Genomic DNA, 25,654 nt, shown 5'->3' on the forward strand with positions numbered 1-25,654 from the left:
TTCCTGCCAGCTTCTCTAGTAGGGATTGCTGGAAATCTGCTCATCCTTGGCCTTGGAAGAACACACACGTCTTGGCTCCTTCCCCTTCTCCCCCTCCCCCATCTCCGTGTGTCCGTTTGTGACTTTTCCAGCTTTTCCCTCTGGTGACCGACGACACTCCTGGTCCGTGGCCAAAAAACATCTGTCTCCGGAGCTGGGACACCTGACTCCCGGACCGCTAGAAATAAAGAGAATCTATTTAAACGTTGCAAGTCCCTGTGGTTTGTTCTGTCAAAGAAGTGCAAACAGGTATAAGGCCTGTTCCCTTAATGCTTTCCGAGGAGATCTAGGAGTCGTTGGCTGAAGATTCTTCCTTGTCATAACTCATTAAGAACACAGTCCATCCAAGAGCTTTTATTATTTTTTTACTTTATTAAGCTTCTACCCCGCCCTCCCCAGCCAAGGCCGGGCTCAGGGCGGCTTACACAATTGGTTAAGATAAAATAAAGCAACCAGAGTAAAAATCCTTAAAACATCAATGTAAAATCCCTATCAAATAAAAAAAAACAGGACAAAATGACACACGAGAGCTTTCAGGTTCACCAGAACTCTTCATCGGGCTGGGTGCTACAATAAATAAATAAAAATGTTTAAAAAGAGCCTATGAGGGGAAGTGTCAAAGTAGGTTGGCCAACATCGATGTGGGGCCTGGAGATCTGCTATTACTACTGATCTCCAGAAGATAGAGATCAGTTTCCCTTGAGAAAATGTATGCTCTGGAGGGTGGACTCTATGGCATTATACCCCATTGAGGTCCCTCCCCTCCCCAAACCCTGCCCCCCCAGGCTGTACTCCCAAAATCTCCAGGTATTTCCTAACCCAGAGCTGCCAGCTTGGAGGAGGGGTGCTCTAATATCAAGGCCTTCCCTTACTGCAGGAATCAAGCCTTAAGACGACTTCACCCCTGAGAGGAATGCTGGTGCAGCCTGTATAAGCCTGTTCGTTCAGCTGCGGCAGTAACGATGGGGAACTCAGCCTCTTGACTTTTCCATGCAGGGGAACACTACATTCTTGTTACCTACACGCAGGAATGTGTAACCAACAAGTGCATGAGCCCCTTGCCAGAGATGGAAGAGGATTGTTTGAAGGATTCTCAATGCTTCATGGCTACCTTTAACTAATAGCAGATCCATGCCAGCAGTAACCTTTGGATGTAGCAAGAGGTGCGAAAGAAAGACTACTGGCTCGTGCCAGGCTTGTTTTATTAACATGACAAACCAATTCCACCAGGAACCTCAATATTATGAAAGTGTTCTCTAGGATTAGCTACAGCCCTGTTAAACTGGGGATACTGCAGGCAACCATCAACTACAAGAGATGCGCTTTGAGTGGATCAGCCATAAACACATGCACTCTAAGCTCTGAAAGATGTCTTGGGCCATACAGAATAGATGATAAGGCTAGCCCCTAACTGATGGAACTGTTTAGTGAAGTGATAATGAGTGGTTTAGGAGCCCGCTGTGGTTCTTCTGAACACACTTTCCCCGGTGTGACACCTGCCCTGGGTTTCAGGAGAAACAGCAAAGCTCTTGCCAGGTGTGTGTGTGGGGGGGAGCTTGTGGTTGACAGTTGGTTTCCCCCTTAGAAACAGCCACTTCCAGAGGAATGGGCAAGCTGCCTCCCAGAGATGCAGAACAATGCCAGGAATGGAAGTAAATGTGACTCTTTTTAATTGGTGATTGGCTTTCTAGGAGCCAGGAGTGAATTCCACTGCTTTAGCTGATTACATTTGCAGAAAGGTATATCTGAATAAAATAATTATACTGGGACCAAACAAACAAACACCTTGGCTTTAGATAACATTAGCACACATAACAGGCTAGTTTCTCTGTTAGGTTCTTCAGTTGTTTTTAAATCTGCCTCTTTAAGCAGAGGCACCTTTTTAAATCTCAGAAGGTTTTTAATGAGGCCAACTGATAAGGATGTGTGGTTCTAAGCATGCTTACTACAATCTAAGCCCCACTCAGCTCAATGGAACCTATTTCCGAGTAACAAAATTAGAAAATAAAAGGAATTATTTATCCAGTGTGTACCAATTAATGACTGAAAACAAAGGGCCTGAAAAATAGGCTTCATTAAAATCACTGCAGACCTAAGTCTTGCTGAGATAAAAGACCACAATATACAAAGTTGATGAAACATGAATTCACAATAAACCACAAAAGACCAGACGCGTTTGGGTCTCTTAACCACTACACCACACTGGCTGTCATGTGGTCTTATTGGCAGCTTTGTGCTAATCTGCACGTCAACCCTTTCTCACTCTGTCCATGAAGGGTGTTTCTCCCCCCCCCCCCATCAATTTAGCCCGCGTTTAAACAGAAGGCCACCCAACACAGAGATCTTGGCACCTGTTTCCGTTTGGCTGCCCTGAGAAGGGCAGCTGCTTCAGCCACTATAAACGTCATATCCGTATCAGAATCCCCGCCTCAATTTCCCCTTCGAATCATCAGACTGCATTTTCTCTATATTTCCTGCGGCTATACGCCGACTAAACGAAATATATTATTATACTTAACAAATTAATGTAATCGCTGACGCTATTTCCGCCTTTACCCTGCAGCTACTTCCGGCACCTGACCGACTTCTTTCATCACCTTTCCGCCCCTTTAAAAAAAAGATCCTATCGCGTCACTTCCTGTCAGCCAGACGTCCCTCCCCTTAAAGGTATAGGGGAAAAAAGGTTCGTTCCCCTCGCCTTACCCCGACCGTCTTCTTTCGAGGAGGAAGCGGAAGTGACGTACAACCCCCGAGCACTTGGTGGGAGAGCCGGAAAGAGAGAGGGGGAGGGGCCCGGGCCGGGAGCCGGAGGGAGCCGCGGAGCAGCCGCCACCGCCGCCGGGACCCCAGGTACAACCCGAGGGCCCCGGTGCGCATGCGTGGGGGCCCCCTTCCCTCCTCGTTCCGTGCGTCCCCTCGGGTGGGGCGCCGGCGAAGTTGGTTGCCATAGAGACAGGGGGCAGGTGGAGGAGCGGGGAGAATTCTTCACGTGGACCCCACGAAGGAAGCATCACTTGTGGGTTGCAAGAGGGTCCTCGCTCGCTTGTGGGGCTGGGGGCTTTGGGGTGAAGCTGGTCTCAAACGGTGGGGTGCCTCCGAAGAGAAGAAGAGGTTTCCTCTCCCAAGTTAAGGGCTGGATGCCTTCTGCCCCAGGGTCGTCCAGTCACGGGCATGGGGTGGGGTGGGAGGGTGCCAGAAGGAAGGCCTTTGGGTAGGGGCCCTTGTCGTTGATGGTGGAAGGTGAGCTACATGCTACAGCCAATTTATTTTTTGCCTTGCTTTAAACCAAAGCTTCTTAAACTGTGGGTCACGATTCCATATGGGGTCGTGTGACTGAATGTGGGGGGGCTTGCTAAAAATTTGGCAACAGTCAATGGTAAAATTATAGGTATACCAAATAATTGTTTTAAAATAAATTTCTTTATGACTTATTATCCGTAAATGTTTGATTTGTATACCTATTTTATATACCTACATTCCTGGAGTCGCGTTAAAATTTCTTGGGTGAAAAGGGGTCGCGAGTGGAAAAAGTTTAAGAAGCCCTGGTCTGAACTATCTCTGGGTGATTTTAAAAGGTGTATAGTAAAGTGGCCAGGCTAGTCAGATCTCAGAAGCTAAGCAGGGTCTGCCCTGGTTAGTATTTGGATGGGAGACCACCAAGGAAGTCCAGGCTCTCTGAGAAGAGGCAGGCAATGGCAAATAGCCTCTGAACGTGCCTTGCCTTGGAAACCCCATGAGGGTTTGCCATAAGTTAGCTGTGATTTGATGGCCAAAATAAAATAGAGATGGTGAAATTCTTAAGCGGTGGGATGGGTACCACTTTGGAAGCCTTTCTGGGGTGGAGATGGGTGCTCAGGTTCTGCTGAGGTAACAGAAGGGAGATGGCCATATTCTCTTCTTTGGCTGTGCTCCTTTTGCCTTCCGCTTTCTTTGTCACCCCTTCCAGGTATTGCTGAGAAGGTTAGATGAGCTGATGAAATGGAGACCAGGATTTTGGGTGGGGTGATTTTTTCTAGGTGGGTGATAATGGTGCCTTGAGTCTCCTTATCCAAGTTCTCGCTTTTAACGCTGTGTTGTCCCCCTTCCAGTGCTACAAGGCACAATTTTTTGAGAGCCAGGATGATGGTAATGGTTTGGAATAGGATGGTGATGTGAATTCAGATCTCCACTCATCTATGACATTCACAGGGCGGGCGACTTTGAGCTGCTCACTCACCTACAGCCTAACATGCCTCATAGGGTTCTTGTGAGTCTGAAATGAAAGGGGGGGAGCAGCACCATGTACACTGGCCTGAGCTTCTTGGAGGAAAGGCAAGATAAAAATGTGAGAGATCTCTCTGAATTGTGCATTACAAAAAAAAATGTCAGTTTCATTTTTGGCCACCCAGCCCCAGATTTTCAGTGCAGTTGAAACTGACAAAGGTCCTTAATAAGCTGGAGGAGCAACTGCCTTTTTCATAAGACCTTGTTTCCCACCTCTTCTGAATCTTGATACCGTCTTGTATAGCTGGGTGGGCTGAGTAGGACCTTTGGCAGCAGAGCTTGTAAAGGACACATCGTAGTTGCGGCACAATTTGCAAGATTGGTGAATAACCTGTGGACCTGTTGAGTCCTCTGATAGAAGCACTGCTGTACTATAAATGCCACCCATCTTGACTAGAGAAGGCACAACATCCTCCTATCCTCTTAGAGATGTATGGAGGTTTTCGTTAGTCCAGTGGAAATTATGTCAAAATGTCCTTGTGTTGGTTTCCTTTAACTATTGTATGTCAGCTACCTGAAAGGCATTGATTTGGCTGCTGTGTGTATGAAGTATCTCCCAGTATTGCTAATAGATTCCCTTCGATCATAGAGATAATCATGGAACGATTCCTGTATGGATTACTAGGCTCTGCCTCTATTCCTCTCATTCCTTCCTCGTGGAATATTGAACACTGGATGAAGGTCCTAATAACAATAAGCTCTCCTTCTTGGGAGGTTTTTAAGAAGAGGTTAGATGGCCATCTGTCAGCAATGCTGATTCTATTACCTTAAGCAGATGATGAGAGGGAGAGCATCTTGGCCATCTTCTGGGCATGGAGTCGAGGTCACTGGGGATGTGGGGGGGAGGAAGTTGTGAATTTCCTGCATTGTGCAGGGGGTTGGACTAGATGACCCTGGTGGTCCCTTCCGATTCTATTAATACTGTTTACCCACACTGCTTGCGATGAGAAGATTTGCTTGAGGTGACTTTAACTCTTATGCTCAAGCAGTATGCCGTGATATTCACGCCACAGGGTTTTTTCCAGCTGAACTGACCGCACTTCTACTTCTGCAGGGAGCAAGATGGCTGAAATCAGTGACCTTGACCGCCAGATTGAACAACTACGGCGCTGTGAGCTCATCAAAGAGAGCGAGGTCAAAGCCCTCTGTGCCAAGGCCAGGTGAGAGCTGGCAAGCGTCTCTGGGGGGGATGGCCATTTCAGGGATGCAAGATGTATCTAATGGTAGTATGGAGTGTCTGAGGGTAATGCATCTCTGTCCTTCTCTTAACAGAGAGATCTTAGTGGAGGAAAGCAATGTCCAGAGAGTAGATTCTCCAGTAACGGTGAGTGAGTTTTGGGGAATAGTTGGGGTTGTTTAATGGTAGTCTGGGATGATAGTAGGTGTATCCTACTATCGCCTACTATAGTAGGTGTATCCTACTATGGAGTGGTGGACTCTGATCTGGAGAACTGGGGTTGTTTCCCCACTCCTGCACACGAAGCTAGCTGGGTGACCTTGGGCAAGTTACAGCCCTGTTACAGCTCTCTCAGCCTCATTTACCTCACAGGGTGTCTGTTGTGGGGAGGGGAAGGGAAGGTGATTGTAAGGCAGTTTGAGTCTCTCTTAAGTGGTAGACAAAGTCGGCATATAAAAACCAACTCTTCTTCTATCCTTCCCAATGCCTAATTCATCTTTCTTTCCAGGTCTGCGGAGATATCCATGGCCAATTCTATGACCTTAAAGAACTTTTCAGGGTGAGTTTCCGCCCAGTTCTAGGATGCCCTTCTGCAGCTTTCAAGTCTTTGTTGGCTAACTCTTTATCTGATGCTTCTCTTCCTTCTACAGGTGGGTGGGGACGTGCCTGAGACCAACTATCTCTTCATGGGAGACTTTGTCGACCGTGGCTTCTACAGTGTTGAAACATTCTTGCTGCTTCTGGCCCTCAAGGTTGGAAAGCCTCCCTGAGATTCCCCCCCCCAAATCCCGAGTCCCAGTTTTCTTTGCTTTAACCCTCTGTAAAGTTCTGGATCCTACAGGATGCTTAATTTCTCACATCCCTGCTCTAATCCGGCTCAATCCCGTTCTTCCTACAGGTCCGCTACCCTGACCGGATCACCCTGATCCGTGGCAACCATGAGAGCAGGCAGATCACCCAGGTGTATGGGTTTTATGATGAATGCCTGAGGAAATACGGCTCTGTCACTGTGTGGCGGTACTGCACTGAGATCTTTGACTACCTCAGCCTCTCTGCGATCATCGATGGCAAGGTGAGGGGTGTGGATCTGGGCAATCCAATCTTCTGGAATTAGATATGAGTTGGCTTTTAGAATAAAAGGAGTGGTGGCAAATATTTCAAGGTTATGAAGCGTAGTGATGGGAAGGAACAATTGTGGCCTTAGGGCATTGATAGCAAATCTTCGATGTGCCCTTTGTGGCTCTTCCGAGCGCTGTTCCCATATGTGGTACCTGCCCCGTGCTGGGCAAAGCCTTTGCCTGGTGGGGCTTGTGGTTGGCAGATGGTTTCCACCTTGGGACCAGAAGAACGGGTAAGCTGTGAGCCAGCGTGGTGTGAGAGCCAGTGTGGTGTTGTGGTTAAGAGCGGTGGACTTTAATCTGGAGAACCAGGTTTGATTCCCCACTCCTCCATGTGAGCTGCGGAGGCTAATTTGTGAACTGGGTTGGTTTCCCCACACCTCCACATGAAGCCAGCTGGGGGCTAGTCACAACTCTCTTAGAGCTCTCTCAGCCTCACCTACCTCACAGGGTGCCTGTTGTGGGGAAAGGAAGGTGATTGTAAGATGGTTTGATTCTCCCTTAAGTGGTAGAAAAAGTCGGCATATAAAAACCAACTCTTCTTCTCCCTGCGGTGTAGGCATGCCAGGGGTGGAAGTAAATGCTGCTCTTTTGGTTGATGGTAACTGTGAATGTGGCTCTGCCAGCTGTGGACTGAGCACCAGCTGCCTTACAGTTCAACTTTGCCAGTACATTGACTATTTTGCCATTGATAACGTTTCTTTCCCGCCGTCCAGATTTTCTGTGTCCACGGTGGTCTCTCGCCCTCCATCCAGACGCTGGACCAGATCAGGACGATAGACCGCAAGCAGGAAGTTCCTCATGACGGTCCCATGTGTGATCTTCTCTGGTCTGACCCTGAAGGTATAGCTGTGTGTGTGTGGGGGGGCTCTGTTTATTTCCAAGGAGCATTGAGCATGGAGAAGGTGTAGTGGTTAAGAGCGGTGGTTTGGAGTGGTTCGATTTCCCACTCCTCCACATGAGCAGCGGACGCTAATCTGGTGAACTGGGTTTGTTTCCCCACTCCTACTCATGAAGCCAGCTGGGTGACCTCGGGCTAGTCACAGCTCTCTTAGAGCTCTCTCAGCCTCACCTACCTCACAGGGTGTCTGTTGTGGGAAGGGAAGGAGATGGTAAACTGGTTTGAGTCTTCCTTAAGTGGTAGAGAAAGTCGGCATATAAAAACCAACTCCTCCTTCTTTCATAAAAGGGACTAACAAGGGATGTTCTAGCTGGGAGAGGAATGAGGTGCAGGGGTCTTTGAGTCTTTCAATGTTGGTAGAATTAAACCTCTTTTCGTGCTGATGCAGAATTGTACAGGTACCCCAAGGGAGGGTGGATGTTGCTTTGAGTTCTCTATCTATTTTGACCTCACCCTGCAAATCTTTTGTTCTATCCACTGAGATGGAGAGGTAATAATTATGCTGGTTATTTTTAATGAGGCTGTGTTGAATTCTAGGTCATGGTGTCTTAATAGGTAACGGAAGTGGCCAGAGTGTTGGGCTAGGGACAGGGAGACCTGGGTTGAGAAAGAGCCCCTCTGCCACAAAACTTGTCTTTTGATGTCCCTGCCTTGCCTACCTCACAGGGTTGCTGTGAGGATAAAATGGAGGAAGAGAACCAATCATGCTGCCCTAAACTCCTTGGAGGGGAAGGGGGGGATTAAGAAGTGTGTGAGAGAGATCTTCTGGTGTTACTGTTCTCTTCAGACAGTCTTTTCCCCATGGTGTCCCCTGTTGGGACTGTAGAGAATGGCCCTTTCTCCCTTTTAGGACCAAACTCTCCCATGTGGACGATTCACCAATAGACAGATGCTTGTTGCAGAAGCCGCTCTTGGGAACTGGCACCTTTGCCTTCCAAGGAGCCTGCCAAGACACAAGCGCACACCATATCCCTCTCGCCACTCTTGCTTCTTTCCTGTAGCATCTCTTAAAGTGCTGCAACACTTTCCACCTCTGCTTTAGGGATCCCAAGTGCAACCCCCCTTCCTTCTAGCCCCATGTTAGAACATGCTACTGCCTCATCTCTTGCCTTTTCACAGATGTGTCTGGGAATCCACACACCGGGGCTGGGATTTCTGCTTCTTTCTGGACAGGCAAAATGTTTTGCAGTTGTTTTTTTTAATCTTGCTGACTTATTGTTTGTTTTTTATGCATTTGCAACTCACTTCTTTTAGCTGCCTTGAGTCCAGGGAGATAAATAAATAGAAAAGGACTTTGGTTGCTGGAAGGCAACCCATGTAGCTTTCATGTCACTAATGGCCAATTAGCAGCCGAATTAACATTATAACTCTGCTTCTAAAGGAGATTAGCGTACTTTGCTCCCCCCACTTCCTGTTTGGGTTGTTAATAACGTTGCAGAATAGACACATGTGATGTGATCCTTTTGTTTTGGATTTGGCTGGGGTTGGGGAGCGGAATTCTACAGATTCCCACCAGTCTAGCTTATTACCACAGACGCAATCCTTACCAACCCCTGGTTTCTTTTGCCATTTTAAATGTTTTCGGCGCACGGTCCTCTTCTTTCCCTAGATCCCGTCCAATGCTTGGTATCCTTCGCAGTAGTAAATTCAGCCTTTCTTCCTTTGCAGACACTACAGGATGGGGGGTGAGCCCTCGAGGGGCTGGCTACTTATTTGGCAGTGACGTGGTGGCACAGTTCAATGCGGCCAATGACATTGACATGATTTGCCGGGCTCACCAGCTGGTCATGGAGGGGTACAAGTGGCACTTCAACGAGACAGTTCTCACAGTTTGGTCGGCTCCCAACTACTGCTACCGGTGAGGAGATGGAAGGATGTGTGTAGGAATGCTGGAGAGATGTTGCGGGCAGGTCTAGGTCTGCATATCGCTTTGAGTTGCTTAGAAGGAATCTTGGGGCCCAGGGCAGTCATCTTGTTTGTGGGCTTCCTGGAGGCACCTGGTTGGCCCCTGTGTGAACAGACTGCTGGACTTGGACCCTGACCTGATCCAGCATGCCATAAGAACATAAGAAAGGCCATGCTGCATCAGACCTAGGCCCGTCAGGTCCAGCAGTCTGTTCACACAGTGGCCAACCAGGTGCCTCTAGGAAGCCCACAAACAAGACGACTGCAGCAGCATTCTCCTGCCTGTGTTCCATAGCACCCAATATAATTGGCATGCTCCGTTAATCCTGAATTGGTATGCATCATGACTAGTATCCATTTTTACTAGTAGCCATGAATACCCCTCATCTCCATGAACATATTCACTCCCCTCTTAAAGCCTTCCATGTTGGCAGCCATCACCACATCCTGGGGCAGGGACTTCCACAATTTAACTGTGTTGTGTGCCTTTTCTTATGTTCTTGTAAGATGTGCTAGCAGAAACATGGGGGGATAGTGTTTGGAGTCACCCCAGTTTGACCCCTATCATTTCTTCCACACGCAGCTGTGGGAATGTGGCAGCCATACTGGAACTAGACGAACACCTTCAGAAGGAATTTATCATCTTTGAAGCAGCCCCTCAAGAAACTCGAGGCATCCCGTCTAAGAAGCCTGTAGCGGACTACTTCCTGTGAATGCTCCTCCTGTCTCCTTCGTGCGGTTTCTGTTTTCTATCGTGGCTGGGGTGGGCAGCCTCCCCGCCCCTAGTCTGGCAGGGTTCAGGTCTCCCTCTTTCTAGTCTCCCTCCCCCCCCAATAAATCCTCAGTTCTGGACTCCTTAGTCTGAATTGGGTATATTTTTCCACATTATTGTATTCCAGCCAGTCTCTCTACCCTTTGTGGTCTTTTCAAGGCTGTCCCTTCAAGGCTGATTCCCCACCTGTAATGCTGCTTGGGATGTCTGGTTATTGGAGAAACCCAGATCACTCTGTGCAAAAGGGTCACCTAGAAATGCAGAGAACAGGAGATCCCAAGTTCTCCTGATTCGTAGAGGAGCAGCTTCCTTGTCAAAGCTTTCTGGCTTAGATGTAGTGCTTCTCTACTCCCTAAAAGTGTTGAAAGCTGTTAGTGGGGAAAGAGAGAGCGAGCTGGATTTAAATGCAACCCCCTCCCCACAATCCAGTGGCCAAAAAATACAAAACTCCCTGGGAGGGAAAAGTCTCTGGAAGCACCCTTTCTGATCAGCTGACCATGGAACTCTGTGGATTTGGTGCCATTCTGATACATTTAAAGCAGCAAACAGAAAAGTGCTTCAAACCTAGCTCCGTCTGACTACTGGAAGACCTGGAACACTGGATTCTCAGCGCTCCAGCGTGTAAGTCTGGTTAAGCTACATGGAATAGATTGGCCAGGAAGTGCTTCTTTCTCTTTTTAAAGGTGCTACCACCTCCTAAAAACTTTTATCTGGGCAGTGTCAAGTTGAGCTGTCCCCAGCTTATTGTGCTAAGTTGCACACAGTGGTAGACTTTCTGGTCAATGGAGGTTCCAAGTATCTATGGAATCCATTCAAGTCTAGTAGTGGATTTATTAAACTTTTAACAACTGATCTATATCCTGCCCCTCCCCTCTTTCCTGCTTCCCCCTTCTCCCTGGGTGGGGAGATTGGGACCACAACACGCTGAAGTATTTGACCAATGGGGTGTAGTTTTATTATTCCCCCCTCCCCACCAGACCTCCTGCCCCCTGTGGGGATGGTGTATCCAAATCCCATCCACCCCAGGGTCAAAATTCCCCACCCTTCCCTTTATTCCTTTGAAAGGGTATTCTCTGTCCAGATATCTGTTTAGAGTTAGAAGGGGGAGGGAATTCCTGCCCCTTTCCCTAAATCCAGGAGGGGCTTTCCTTACATCTCCCATGATCTCTCTTGCTCTGATTTTATTTTATTTTCATTTGAGGGATTTTTCCCCCTATTTACAACTTTTTAGATAAAAAATTCTAATAAAACTAAGGAAAAAATTGACCTATTGTACACTGCATGTTTTGTTTTTTCAAATGGTTTTTGGAGAGTGTGTGTTGAAAGCTGCAAGATTATGAGCAAAAATGTCTAATAAGCATCGCCCTTCTCTGTTATACTCTTAACCAATTTGGATTCTCCATCAAAGAGAGGAGCTCTGTAATGTATAATAAAGCGAGGGTTTCTGCCCACTGTAGATTCTGAACTAGTAAAAGATGAGAGGCATGGAAATCATCATAGCAGGCACTATCTGTCTGCCATGGAACATACCTAATATATTATTAGAGAATCTCACCTTTTAATCTCTACAAAAAAAGGCTTCTAGATCTTGGTGCTACTACTGCTTAAAGGCATGTTGCTGTCCCACTACTGTCAATGCTGCTGGTCTCAAAATGATGTGCTATGCAAATGTCAATGTAACTAAGAAGTCCTGCCCTGATTTATTTCACGCTTGATGAGGCATGCTAAGTGAAGACAGAAACTGCTGAAGTCTTAACTTGGGTGGAATAAGCCAGGGTTCCCCCACCCCAAAATAGAAAAACAAATGAGAGTAGCGCCCCAGGATGGAACTTGGGTGTTCTGCTTTACAAAACCCTTAGAAGAAGAGACATGAACTGTATGTTAAGGTCTTAGAAGGATTTCATTTTAAAAATAAAGGATACACACAAGTTTACCACTGCCTCTTCCCAAAGAAATAACAAGACAGGAGGAAGCACCAGGATACCTTGAAAGAGCTAGGATTCTGGGTTTTGTGGGAGAAATACGGGTTAGAGCATCGATGGCTGGGAGCCAGGATAGTTAGTAGGGGGCCCATACACACGAGGGGTGGGGGGATAAGGCGTGAAGCTGAACTTGAAAGGTGGGAAAGGAGAAGCATCCGGCGGTTCTGGGCCCCCAAGGAATGGAATTATATCCAGGCTGTTCCAACTTGTCGGGAGCATTGCTCTGAAGTCTGATTGCTCATGAGGTGACTTGGCAGTGGGTGAAGATGGAGGAGCTGCCATTTCTTGGCTTGGGCTGTGGAACAACAAACGGGAGAAGTCAAAAGCAGTAGAAAAGAGCAAGTAGCACCTTAAAGACTAACAAAATTTCTGGCAGGGTATGAGCTTTCGTGAGCCATAGCTCACTTCTTCAGACGCAGCTAGAATGTGATTCCATCTATCCTTAAGTAGAGAAGAGTGAATTAGACACACAATGGCAATGTAAATGTCAAAAGCAAGTAAATTACATTAGCAGGTGTGATTGGATTAGGTGTGATATGCAGAGGGGTAGAAGGCATGGAGAAATTAGCATTGGTAATAAGACAAGAATCTCAGATCTCTATTCAATCCAGGAGAATGCATTGTCTCAAGCTTCATTCTTAGTTGTAATTCAGCAGTCTCTCTAATTTCCTTTTGAAATTTCTTTGTAAGGAGAAGTCAACTTGCCCTGACCTGGATGGCCCAGGTTTGCCCAATCTTGTCAGATCTTGAAAGCTAAGCAGAATTGGCCTTGGTCAGAATTTGGATGTGAGACCACCAAGGAAGGCCAGGTCCCTACACAGACGCAGGCAATGGCAAACCACCTCTGAATGTCTCTTACCTTGAAAACCCTATGTGCCATCAAGCTGTGACTTGATGGCACTTTCCACCACTAAAGTATGTTGGTGGTATCACAGCTAATATGACCCTCTACATCCCACTTTTCTTCAGTTCAAGCCTTGGCCCAGGACAAAAAACAAAACAACACATTTTGTACCAAGCGTGTTGTGAGCGCTCTCAGACTGGCCCCATTTTTTTTAAGCTTAAGTCTATCTTTGTCCCAGTAATTGGTTTCTTTAATCGATCTCAACTTACATGATCTGAAATCTCCCAAGAGTGCTGCAAAAATCTTTATTTTATGAAGATGGAAGGTTGCCATAGTAACTGGGCTGCTGAACAGTAGGGAATCCAGTGTGACTGCTCACCTGCCGTAGGGCGATGTGGCTCCTCGCAAACCATGGAAGGCAGCTGGGTGTTGCACATAAGCCTCAGCCCCACTGGGATTAGTCCCTCCAGTGGGGTAGAAGGAACAGGAAGGGTGTGGAAGCACCGGCGGCGGCTGGTCCAGAGGCATCTCCTCTGTAAGGGTGGAATCGCAAGGGCCTTTCTTGCTCTCTAGGTGGAAAAGAGGCTGGAAGGTTACACTTGGATAGGGGCATCTCAGGAATTGAAACTGGAACAATATGAAGGAGCTGTATGGATATACAGCGAGCAAGTGGCCATTAGGAAAATCATAGCATACGTGATGCTTAAGGTAGAGTTCAGAATTCAGTAGTTTCAGAAATAAAGGGAAGTCTGGAAGGTTGGCCTGGGGTAGCCCAGCTTAGTCTGTTCTTGTCAGATCTCGGATGCTAAGCAGGGTCAACCCTGGTTAGGATTTGGATAGGATACCACCAAGGAAGACAATGGGTGTTTCACAGAGGCAAGCAATGGCAAACCACCTCTGTACTTCTCTTGCCTTGAAAACCCAAGGGGTTGCCATAAGTCAGCTTGATGGCACTTTCTACCCCTCCACTGGCAGGTTGTATGATGCACAGGGAACATCTGTTCTACTCAGCGGGGTTGAGGTATCCTCATATTAGCAAGCCTTTGCTATGTGGGCAGTGTAGGATATGATTGTACTGGCTGAGAAAGTTTATTCTTAGGAGATAACAGCATCTGAAAGAGGATAATATGGTAGAAGGGCTTAATAGGTTATAGGACATGGGGGAAGGGTGTTATCACCCCCACAAACATGTGGACATACATTCAGATTAACATGAGAAATCAGTTTATGTGTTTGTGCGGGGCGCAGCAAACAGATCTTTTACCTGAAGAAGTGGCTGTGCGTAGCAAGTATTCAGTAGGAAAATAATGACATAGGAAGGAGAGTGATGGGCTGTATGGAGATGATAGGCAGGATTAGACAATGAAATGAACCAAGGGGGTGCCAGTGGTGGGAGATGAGGGTTTACATTGAGAGATACTTATAGTGATGAGCAACTATCTAGAATTGTGGTTAGTGAGCTGAGGGGGTCATGTTGACCTTTGTTAACCATATCCATAACCATATGTTCAAATTAAATTCTGGAGAGCTCTTCTTTGTGGTGAAGGAAAGGTTAGGGATACAAAAGTAAGTGACAGAATAAAGGGTATATTTCTCTTACCACTTTCCCCCACATTGGTCTCGCATTCATTTGCCTTCATTTTCCTCTTGATTCTGGCCTCGCGCTCCCTATATTTTGGAATGGAGGGATCACAACAAGGTGTAAAAAAACACTATGAAGAGGCTTTGACTATCTTCAAGATTCCTGTGGTTATTTTGGCCTAGTGAGCAATTGGTTTAAAGAAGAAAGCCCCTGCCACCTTTCTGGTGGTGATTATTCAGACTCAACTTGTTGATAGGTGTAAATTAGGGTTTGAAGACCCTAATTCAGGCCAACCTGAGTGTTTTCAGGGGCAGATTAGCAGTAGGGAGTCTTTGATGCTAGGAAGTACAGAGACTAGAATGGTCCCTCCTGGAATCAGCATCTGCCTCCCTTTGCTCACCTTTTGCTGTTCATCCCATTCTCCCGGAAGCCTTTGGCAAAAGGGTTGCTCTCAATCTTCATTTGGGTGATCTGAGAAAGGAAGCAGGTAAGTGCTGGTGATAAAAAGGGTCTATATATATCGATGATGTGCATCCATATAGCGCAGACACTTGTTAATTTGTCCTGAGAATCTTAGCTTTTCACTTTTTCAAAGTTTACATAAGAAAGGCCCTGCTGGATCAGACCAAGGCCCATCAAGTCCAGCAGTCTGTTCATACAGTGGCCAACCAGGTCTCTAGGAAGCCACAAACAAGATGACTGCAGCAGCACCATCCTGCCTGTGTTCCACAGCACCTCATATAATAGGCATGCTCCTCTGATACTAGAGATAATAGGTATGCAGCATGACTAGCATCCATTCTAACTAATAGCCATGAATACCCCTTTCCTCCATGAATATGTCCACTCCCTTCTTAAAGCCCTCCAAGCTGGCAGTCATCACCACATCCTGGGCAGGGAGTTCCACAATTTAACGATGCATTGTGTGAAAAAATACTTCCTTTTATCTGTTTTGAATCTCTGATGACCCCGCATTCTAGTATTATGGGAGAGGGAAAACATCTCCCTGTCCACTCTCTCCAAATTTTATAGACCTCTATGATGTCTCCCCTTAGCCGCCTTCTTTCCAAGCTAAACAGCCTTGGAAATGTCTAGTTCTCATTGCCGTGAGTATAGGCTCGAAAAGTTGAATTCTTAGGAAGTTGGGAGAAGCATGATTCTGGTGCACAGAAGTGGCCTGTGTGGTTCTCCTTGTGACTAAAAGGAACGGAATAGCTTGCAGAAAGAAAATATATAGAAACGTGTTCAGTTTGCCTAATGTAATTTATTTAGGCTGCCTAATTTAACTTACCTTCGAGCAACACTTCGCTTTTGTTTCTAAGGATAGCATAAATAATGTCTTGTATACCTATATAGGGCAATGATCGAATAGGGAAGGAAGGGCAGAGAGAGAGAGTGAGGAATTGGTTTGGAAATGCTGTGGCAGCTGAAACCTGGCAGAAATAAGGAAGTGCTCTGCTTGTTCTGACAAATAGGTGGGGTGGCAAAGCTGGCATTGCCCTGCATAGCACCTACCGCAGTCACATGTATTAAGATTCCAGTCCTAATTTTTAAACGCTTCCTGTTTGGGTGTAACATCTTTCTCAGTTCACCTGACAGAGGCCCCTGAATGGTCAGTCGGGTTGCCAATTCTGGCTTGGAAAATTTATGGAAATTTGTAGGCATTACCAGGGCAGGGACTTCCATTTCTCCTAGTCTCTATGGTATACCACAGAGCCGTGTTGGCGAACCTATGGCACGCGTGCCGGACTTGGCACACTGAGCCCTCTCTGTGGGCACGCGCGGGTAAGTTGAGCAGCTGTCGCGGCTGCCTTCCCTGGACTCCCTGCCACCCAGCTGTTCAAAAGCATGCCAAATGCAAACTTTTACCTTTCTATAAAAAGTTGTTTGTATCATTGAAAGCTCTTATTGTGTTTTTCTTTTAAGGCAAAAGATGTTAATGTATGTGTTGTTTTTTTCTAAACTAAAACCTCAGTATTCAGGTTAAATAGCCGTGTTGGCACTTTGCGATAAATAAGTGGGTTTTGGGTTGCAGTTTGGGCACTCAGTCTCTAAAAGGTTCGCCATCACTGCCATAGAGTCTGCCCTTTGAAGTTGCCATTTTTCCCCCCAGGGATATTGACCTCTGCAGTCTGGAGATCATTTGGAGGTTGGTGTACCTGGTTTGCCTGTTCATTGTCCCCTTTTGACAACCTGATGAGACAATAATAGGGTTGCCAACCTCCAGGTAGTAGCTGGAGATCTCCTGCTATTACAACTGATCTCCAGCTGATGGAGATCAGTTCCCACGGAGAAAACGGTCGCTTTGGCAATTGGACTCTATGGCATTGAAGTCCCTCCCCTCTTCAACCCCCGCCCTCCTCAGGCTCCACCCCAAAAACCTCCCGCCGGTGGCGAAGAGGGACCTGGCAACCCTAGACAATAAGCTTAGCTAGTGTTGTCTTGTACTGAGCAGGCAAAGCCATGGTGGGTAGCTGGAAATGACCTCTATGTCTCTGCCAGGTAGCCAATGTTTTCCAACTGAACTTTTTCTCCTCTTACCCTAGCAATGACAAAATTAAGTTACAGAGGCCTGGAATTGTATTGGGTAAAGGTAAAGGTAGTCCCCTGTGCAAGCATTAGGTCATGCCTGACACACGGGCTCACATCATGACGTTTACTAGGCTGACTATGTTTACAGGGTAGTTTGCCATCGCCTTCCCCAGTCATCTACACTTTACCCCCTGCAAGCTGGATACTCATTTTACTGACCTCAGAAGGGTGGAAGGCTAAGTCAACCTTGAGCCGGCTCTCTGAAACCGACTTCTGTTGGGATCAAACTCAGGTTGTGAGCAGAGCTTGGACTGCAGTACTGGGGCACGGGCTCCTTAAGCTCTCAGTGCTGGGTTCCTCACTTGTCACTCTTATTGATAACTGGTATCTATTTTTTTTTCTATATAAAAATCAACCATGAATATAAGTGTCTACATCTTTGGGGGGGTGGGGCGGGGAACTGCACATGATTTTTCTAGTAATGAAAATAGCTCCTGTAATCTTCCATGTGTTCCTACTTCAAATATTATATCACTATGCGAGCAGATCACTAGTGACTTATAGCCTATATGTAATGCCTGATTCATACATACTCCTGATTCAGAAGCATGAAACTGTAGAATGGAATAATGTAACACTCCAGAAAGCCAGCGTGGTGTAGTGGTTAAGAACGGTGGTTTGGAGCGGTGGACTCTGATCTGGAGAACCGGGTTTGATTCCCCACTTCTCCACATGAGCGGTGGAGGCTAATCTGGTGAACTGGATTTGTTTCCCGACTCCTACACACAAAGCCAGCTGGGTGACCTTGGGCTAGTCACACTCTCTCAGCTCCACCTACCTCACAGGGTGTCTGTTGTGGGGAGGGGAAGGGAAGGTGATTGTAAGCCGGTTTCATTCTCCCTTAAGTGGCAGGGAAAGTCGGCATATAAAAACCAACTCTTCTTGTTCTTCAGGTGGTGTATTCTAGCTTTAAAAGGCATCTATCTATCTAGATAGATAGATCTCTCCTTGCAAACAGAAAACCAGCCACAGCAGGGGGATATTTCCTCTCTTTTCATGCAGGGATGGTTTTCTATTTGCAAGTTGTTGTTTTTTAATGCAAAGGAATAGTTTAAAGCTGGAATCTATAACCTGCATTCTGAAACACTGCAGTCCATCTATTGCCTCATTCTCTTGAAGGTGTATGAACAGGGTTGCCAGGTCCGTCTTTGCCACGGGTGGCAGGCATTTGGGGCAGAGCCTGAGGAGGGTGGGGTTTGGAGAGGGGAGAGACTTCAATGCCATAGAGTCCAATTGCCCAAAGTGGTCATTTTCTCCAGGTGAACTGATCTCTATCCGCTGGAGATCAGTTGTAATAGCGGGAGATCTCCAGATACTACCTGGAGGTTGGCAACCCTATGTATGAACCATGCCTTAGCAGGCCACGAAATATATGCCGTGGCCACCTTCCGATAAACTTAAGTACCACTTGTCATGAGTTGTTCCTCGAACAACTACTCAAGTGAAATGCACCAGGGGAGAACAAAATATTTATTTATTGTAACTTATCATAGGTCTCTGAAAGAGAAGTACTGTGTGGGGCTGGCTTGAAATGACAAAGCTGGAAGTGATGAGGCACTGAGGGACTATATAAGTGGTGGAAGGATATGAGGGACTATTTAAGAGTAGATTGAACAGTTATCTAATGGAGGCTGACTGTTAGAATAAAAGATCTGTTCAAAATAGTTAAGGAAAGTAAGAATACAATGGGTCAGCAGATGGTTGGGCAGAGGGATATAATAAAGTTGGGGAAAGCTTCCATGTCAAGACTACAGGCAAAAGGCGGTGGGTGTAAGGATATTTGGGATGAAGGTGAAGAAAGAACAAGGTGAGGTAAAAAGCACAGAGGACTGTTTTTTTTTTTTAATGGTCCAGGGATACTAGATATGAGAGAAGATAGAGTAATAGATGAAAATAGAAAGAAAATATACATAAAAAGAGGTATCAGGGTAACAAAGCCAGTGTAGAGGCGGAAGGATATGCGGAAGGATATTGTTTAAGGTGAAGAGGCACTGAAGGGGCCGTTCCCGGAAGGAGCTGAGAGGATTTAGGGGAGGAGGGATAATGAGGGGAAGCTTCATTCTTTGCTGTGGTCAAATAAGTCTGTGTGGCATATTAAATGTAGCTGTGTAAAGGGCAGGAGAGGAGTGGCTATATATTAGGAGGTCAGGGATTTAGGGTTGCCAACTCTGGTTTGGGACATGCCTGGAGATTTTGGAGGTGGAGCCTAGGGAAGGGAGGGAGCTCAGCAGGGTATAATAATGCCTTAGAGTCTAGCCTGCAAAGCAGCCATTTGCTCCAGGTGAGCTGAGCTCTGCCCTCGGTATCAATTTCAATTCTGGGAGATCTCCAGGTCCAACCTGGAGGGTGGCAACTAGGGTTTCCAGGTCCCTTTTCACCACTGGCGGGAGGTTTTTTTTGGGTGGAGCCTGAGGAGGGCGGGGTTTGGGGAGGGGAGGGACTTCAATGCCATAGATGCCAATGGCCAAAGCGGCCATTTTCTCCAGGTGAACTGATCTCTATCAGCTGGAGAGCAGTTGTAATAGCAGGAGATCTCCAGCTAGTACCTGGAGGTTGGCAAACCTAGTGGCAGCTAGGCTTGTCAGGTCCCCACCTTGGCCACCTCTAGGGGATTGGGGGGTAGGGTTGCCAGATCCAGGTTGTGAAACTCCTGGAGATTTGGGTATGGAGCCTCGGGAGGACAGGGGCCTCAGTGGGGCACGATGCCACAGAGTCCACCCTCCAAAGCATCCACTTTTTCCAGGGGACCTGATCTCTGTAGTCTGGAGTTGAGCTGTGATTCCAGGGGATCCCCAGGTCCCACCTGGAGGCTGGCATCCCTAGGGGCAACCCTATGACAGGGAAAGGCCTGATATCCATGAAAAAGCTTCTTAGAAGGAGGCAAGGAGGAGATGGGATGCCTGTTTGCCTGTTGACAATACTAGTGAGTGATAACCTAATTTGACATTTGTCTGGTTTGGGAGGAGTAGAACAAAACAGGGTTGGGCAGGGGGAGAGAGATCTAATTGTGCAGAACCTCCTTAAAATGGCATGTGCTGGAACAAGGGCTTATTTTTTCTTTTACTCTCCCCCCCATTTGGAGGATTGCTAGTTCTTTGCTTTGGGATGTTCTAATGTTTTTTTTTTTTTTTTAGTTTGTTGTGATTTTATCTTTGCATTGTAACCTGGAAGGCGTTGTCCTGAACCTAGGGTTTCCAGCCTCCAGGTGTAGGCCTGGAGATCTGGAATTAAAAGTGATCTCCGGATGACAGAGATCAGTTCCCTTGAAGAAAATGGCAGCTTTGGAGAGTTGGCTACATAACATTATACCCCACTGAGGACCCAAACCTTGCCCTTACCAAATCTCGAAGAATTTCCCAACCTGGAGGGAAATTTTTCATATGCTACAACTGAGCACTGGTATATCCCAGCTTCAAGGCCAAGCTTAGGAGGAATCTTTACTCGAACTGAGCCCCTTTGGTTGGGCCCATGATCTCACTTGCTGCTCTTTCGATCTCTAAAATCAAAATAGCGATGTTTACACTAAAATGTACTAAGGATTTAACGCTAGCCGGAGTGTATAGTAAAGAGAGAGATAGGGAGTTTTAAGGAGAGATTTGTTTTATTTTTATTCATTTATTTAAAACATTTATTAGCTGCCCTTCTTCCTTATGGAGCTCAGGGCGGCTTAAATTATAGATAGAGTTGAGAAATATCTGGAGATTTTTGGGACGGAGCCTGAGGAGGGCGAGTTTTGGGGAGAGGAGGGACTTCAATGCCATAGAGTCCAATTGCCAAAGCGGCCGTTTTCTCCAGGGAAACTGATCTCTATCGGCTGGAGATCAGTGTTAATAGCAGGAGATCTCCATCTATTACCTGGAGGTTGGCAGCCCTGATGATAGAGATGGCTCTCACCTGTGGATTCTGATAGGCTGTGACAGTCAGAAACTGGGTCTCTGGAAAGGTGAAGGAAGCACAGCCACCTCCTGCACCACGGCGTCCTCCAGCTCCAACCACGTGTACCCGCGGCTGGTAACGATGCATGGAGTGGACGATCAGCTGAGAAACACAAGAGCCAGAGGTGAGTCGTCATAACCATATAGCTGCCCATAACTTTCTGCCTGGCATAGCTCTTGTTTACCCACCTCCCCAACTAATCCTTTAGCTCTCAGATAGGGCCAATGTGTTCTTATGTCAATTCAGAAGAGAATGTGTGAGAGCACAAGTTTCTAGTCCTACATGGCTATGAAAAATAGGGATGAATGCTTTGTGAAATTTCAGGCCCTTATGGGGACTTGTGGGCTTCAGTGACCTGCAAAGCTTCTTGTCCCTTTTCATGAATGGGTGGAAAATGCATAAAAAGACAGTATATGTAAATGTGCTTAGTTTGCATAATTATAGAATTAATCTTTCCTTGATGTGAGTGTTATAGTACCTCGGAGGAAGATTTTTAAAATCTTATTTACTTTAAGCACTGATCCAGTGTGGTGTACTGGTTACAGTGTCAGACTAGGATCTGGGAGACCCAGGTTTGAATCTATGATTGAAACTTGCTGGATGATCTTGGGCCAGTCACACACACTCAGCTTAATCTACCTCACAAGGTTGTTGTGAGGTTAAAAGGGAGGAGAGAAAAGTGATGTTAGCTGCCTTGGGCCCCATTGACGAGAAAGGCATGGTATAAATAAAGTAAATAAAATAAAAAATAAACTCACAGCCCTGTCTATGGTTCATCTCTGTATACCGTAATCCATTTTGCCTCTATTCCCATAATCCCTTAGTTATCAGCCTAAACAATCCTCCCAGGTGTTTTTCCGTTCTCTTGTATGAAACGCTCTAATAGAGTCTATTGGGGCCTCCCCTGTACGCATCTTTCTTCCCATATCTTGTCTCCTGGCTGCCATTCCCAAACACCCCTTATTTTCCCTCTTTCCATACGTGTCCATGGGGGTCCAGTGTATTGTTGGTGAGTTTGAGCCGATGGAAGGATACAGGTTGGCGCATCCAGTGGGCCCCTGACGCAGGTGAGTCCGGGTGGATGTAGACCCGGTCTGGTGGAGGCAATTCGGCCTTGCCGCTGGCTTCCCACCGCTTGCCGTGCCACTTGTATCGGGAGCCGCCAACTGGGACTACATCCACCAGCAGCAGATACTTGGCCTCGGGATCCAGTCCAGTTACTGAAACTTTAAGCTGTGGAAACATCCGCCTGGGAAGTTGATTAAAAGCAGGGTCAGGAAATTCTGATTAGGGAGACGTTGAGGTAGAATATAGGGGAAGAGCGGGATGGACACCTTCTCTCCCTGTCCCCTGCTGCAATGTTTTTTTCCACATTTAATTTCATTAATTTCAGATTAATGAAACTAAGTTGGGCAAATGTTTCCCACCAACTACATACTTTGGCAACCATCTTAAGGAAAAAAGAGACTCATGATACATTTAACAACTTTGGCCCTCAGACCCCTTTAAAGCACTGGAAGAAAATTATGATTCACCCAAGCAGCATGTATGGGTGAGCAACTGTGTAGGAAGATGGAAACAACACCCATTTTAGGTTGGGTGGGGCAGAGGAGGTACCCCTTCCTTAATTTCTCCATGCTTTAATTTTTTAGGGGCAAGTCCCCGTTATTCATTCATTTTTTCTGTTAAGGAGCATTCCAAATAATCCCTCCTCCATGACAGCAAACCAGCTGCTCACTCCTTGAGTATCCCACACAGTCCCACCCCCATTTCAAAACATTACACGTACTATTATATTAAATAATTATGGAAGCATGAGAGACAGACCACACACCCACATGCACGAATATATAGATGACAACATATATGGGGTCTGGGCCTAAACATGAAAGGTCTTTTTATAAGATGTCTGGATAATCTTTTTGGGTTTTGTTAAAAGTTTCTGAGTAATGCTTTAATTTAACAAGAGAATGCTTGGGGGGTGGGGATAGGGCTGTTACTGGCTCCTGGTTACTCCGTGGTGCAAGTAATGCAATCTGAATCAATTCAAAACCACTTTCTGTACATGTTCCATGGCTGATGCCTGGCACAGGGTGAGCTCTGGCTCAAGGTAAGTTCTCTCCCTCCTTTCTGCGTCATAGCTCACCTGCCTGCCTTGGTGATGATCATCTCTGTGCCAATGCTACTGAACTTTTTCCAAAGCTCACCATTCTCCAGGCTCATTCGTACTCCAGAGGGGAGGCGTGTACTCGGTGGGGGACCTGGTGGCAGAGCCTGACTTGACCCATAAGGAAGGCCAGGAGCAGGGGGCAGGAGGCGCCCTGAAGGTTCCAAGCTGGGAAAGAAGCTATCCAGCTTGGGGGCAGCATCGAGGTCTAGGGGCAGAGAAGAGAAAACAAGGCAAGGAAGAAGGTTAATATGATAGAGGGGTATTTCTTGAGGTGAGTGTGTGTGTGGGGGGGGCACAGTCAGGGCTGAGGAGTGTCATCCAGGAATTTGTCACCCTTCTGCTGGTTTCCGCTCAATCTCACCCCCCCCCCAACCTCTTCTCCTGACCAGTTGGTCTCTGTCAGGTGCTAAAAGTCCAGCTAACCGGGGAGGGGGGAGACTAAGCTACTGAATTTCTGTGAATTCGGCATCCTTGTTATCCCAGTCCTGGCCTCCCACTGATCCATCTAAGACGAACAGCTGCTTTCCCTCTTTTGGGTACCACTGGGTCCATCCTTTTGGTTTGTCTTAGCCTCTGCCTAACTACTAGCCTTCCATCTTACTCATTCAATTATATTCCACCGTCCCCCCAGCACAAAGCAGCCCTGGCTTACAGCCCCTGTTGCACTCTCCAGCCCTTCCTGCCGTTCCAGGAGTTCTGCTTCCTCATTTTGCTCAAATCTACTCTCCCTTGGTAAATGCAGGAGTCCTAGGTATAACCCTACTCCTCTGATCTAGTAGCCATCACTGCCCTCGGAAAGAAATCATAAGTCTTGACTTGCAGCTCCTTCCTTCTCTGTTCTTAGACACTTTGAACCATTCCTATTCTAGGGTATCTTTGTGAGTTGTTTGTCTCCCTGTCGTTCATTCTGTAGATAAATCTTACTATATTCTTGCCTCATTTGAAACATTTGTAGGCTTCTTTCTCCGTTAAAAATCAATTTCCCAGCCTATTGCTCCCATCTACTCGACCCCATTAATCCAAGAGAGTACCCAGCAGGTCTAGTTCCCAGTCATTCTTCCAGGTACATCTCTCTTCAGCTCCTTCCTCCCACTCTCCCAATCCCCACTCCTCCACCACATCCCATTTTCTCACCTGGATATCTGAAGGCTTCGTATTGGGGTGCCTGACTCTGGGGGTACCCGGCTCCTGGAGGTGGGGGAGGTCTCAGTGGATAAGAGCCCCCGTACTGTGAGAACATCTCTGAAGGGTGGTACATGGGTTGCTGAAGGAAGCCTGGGCACCAGGACTCCTGGGTTTTCTGGGAAGGGAGCTTGGGAAGGGAGCTTGGGAAGCAGATCAGATGAGGTTGGGAGCCAGGACTCCTGCCTTTGGTAGGTAGGTAGTGAGTTCTAGGGGCCTGATGAAAGTGGCAGGGCCTCTTGAGGGGAGTGGGGTACAAGGGTATGGGGGTAGAAGCCAGGAGGGAGGGGAGGGGAGGCTGCTGGGGTACAGCGGGGTGGAGGGGCTGGGAGGCAGGACTCCTTGGTTCTGTCTCCTGCAGCAAGACTGGTATGCCTCCACCTCCGGATCCTTCTCTCTCTCTGAGGAGCCCCTGGCTGGGGCTGTATTTATGATTCCGCCAAGGCTCTTTGAAGTGAGACCCCAAATGGCACATTCACACCTCCAGGAGGGAGGGGTTTTGGGCTGAAAGCAGGGGAACTGGAGCACAGAAGTAGCGGGGACATGTATTCTCGGTCCCAGGATGTCCTCTCCTTACACACCCTCCAGCTATATCTATCAGTGTCCCTCTATTTTATCCCTCTTCCACCTTCCCTGATACTTCAGCCTTTGCCCGCATTTCCTTGGGGGGGGGGTACAAAAAGTTGACTTCAGCCTTGGTCCTCCAAAGATCCCTGTTTAACCCCCCCCCATTCTGATGCCCAAGGCCCCTCCTGTGGTCCCCACATTCAGCTCTCCCACTCCATCTCAGACTTCATTAAGAATCTTGGCCCAGTCCCTTTCTGTGACCACCACTTGAATCCTCCTAATTGCCTAATTAACACTCTCACTCCAAAGTTTCCTGATTGATCCTGACCTATGGGGTCCTTGGTTTACAAGTGAGTGAGGGGGGAGGTGCCATGGTCATTTGTCATCCAGATGTTTTTGCAGCTGGGCTGGACAGCTGCAAGATCATGAGAGTGGAGGAGTCCAATGAATTATTCCGGTACCCCAATTGTGGCCAATGCCTGGGTTCTTTGTAGCCTCATAATACAACTAATTTTATATATTATGTACATTTGTTACAGTAGTTCTAACTGGTAATTTTGAGAACTTTCAAGGGGTGTTGAGATGATCAAATGCTATGAAAGGAAGAGTAGTTGTTGATACTGT

General features: G+C 47.0%; 2 protein-coding genes across 2 annotated transcripts; one reads left to right on the plus strand and one right to left on the minus strand.

Annotated features, from left to right (window-relative positions):
• The first annotated feature begins 2,874 nt into the window (after positions 1-2,874).
• PPP4C (protein phosphatase 4 catalytic subunit) lies at positions 2,875-10,184 on the plus strand. Its single transcript, XM_056863082.1, has 9 exons — positions 2,875-2,889; positions 5,357-5,462; positions 5,575-5,626; positions 5,988-6,038; positions 6,130-6,231; positions 6,378-6,551; positions 7,314-7,440; positions 9,167-9,356; positions 9,987-10,184. The coding sequence occupies exons 2-9, from the start codon at positions 5,365-5,367 to the stop codon at positions 10,114-10,116; spliced, it is 924 nt and encodes a 307-aa protein (XP_056719060.1). The 5' UTR covers positions 2,875-2,889; positions 5,357-5,364; the 3' UTR covers positions 10,117-10,184.
• A 2,018-nt stretch (positions 10,185-12,202) lies between these two features.
• Positions 12,203-24,539, minus strand: TBX6 (T-box transcription factor 6). Its single transcript, XM_056863863.1, has 8 exons — positions 24,416-24,539; positions 23,258-23,486; positions 22,093-22,360; positions 21,070-21,213; positions 14,984-15,054; positions 14,602-14,669; positions 13,381-13,570; positions 12,203-12,452 (listed from the first exon to the last, which is right to left on the minus strand). The coding sequence occupies exons 1-8, from the start codon at positions 24,537-24,539 to the stop codon at positions 12,203-12,205; spliced, it is 1,344 nt and encodes a 447-aa protein (XP_056719841.1).
• Between the last annotated feature and the right edge of the window lie 1,115 nt (positions 24,540-25,654).

This window comes from Euleptes europaea, chromosome 18 (genome assembly GCF_029931775.1).
Source record: "Euleptes europaea isolate rEulEur1 chromosome 18, rEulEur1.hap1, whole genome shotgun sequence".
Taxonomy (NCBI): Eukaryota; Metazoa; Chordata; class Lepidosauria; order Squamata; family Sphaerodactylidae; genus Euleptes; species Euleptes europaea.

Bases quoted from the DNA above. Each gene is read 5' to 3' on its own strand.
- PPP4C (XM_056863082.1), top strand. From the start codon at position 5,365: ATGGCTGAAATCAGTGACCTTGACCGCCAGATTGAACAACTACGGCGC. The intron at 5,463-5,574 runs GTGAGAGCTGGC...TTCTCTTAACAG, and splicing joins GCCCTCTGTGCCAAGGCCAG to AGAGATCTTAGTGGAGGAAA. The intron at 6,232-6,377 runs GTTGGAAAGCCT...TTCTTCCTACAG, and splicing joins TGCTGCTTCTGGCCCTCAAG to GTCCGCTACCCTGACCGGAT.
- TBX6 (XM_056863863.1), bottom strand. From the start codon at position 24,539: ATGTACCACCCTTCAGAGATGTTCTCACAGTACGGGGGCTCTTATCCA. The intron at 22,361-23,257 runs GTGAGCTATGAC...TCAACTTCCCAG, and splicing joins ATCATCACCAAGGCAGGCAG to GCGGATGTTTCCACAGCTTA. The intron at 13,571-14,601 runs GTAAGAGAAATA...TTTTCCACCTAG, and splicing joins GACCAATGTGGGGGAAAGTG to AGAGCAAGAAAGGCCCTTGC.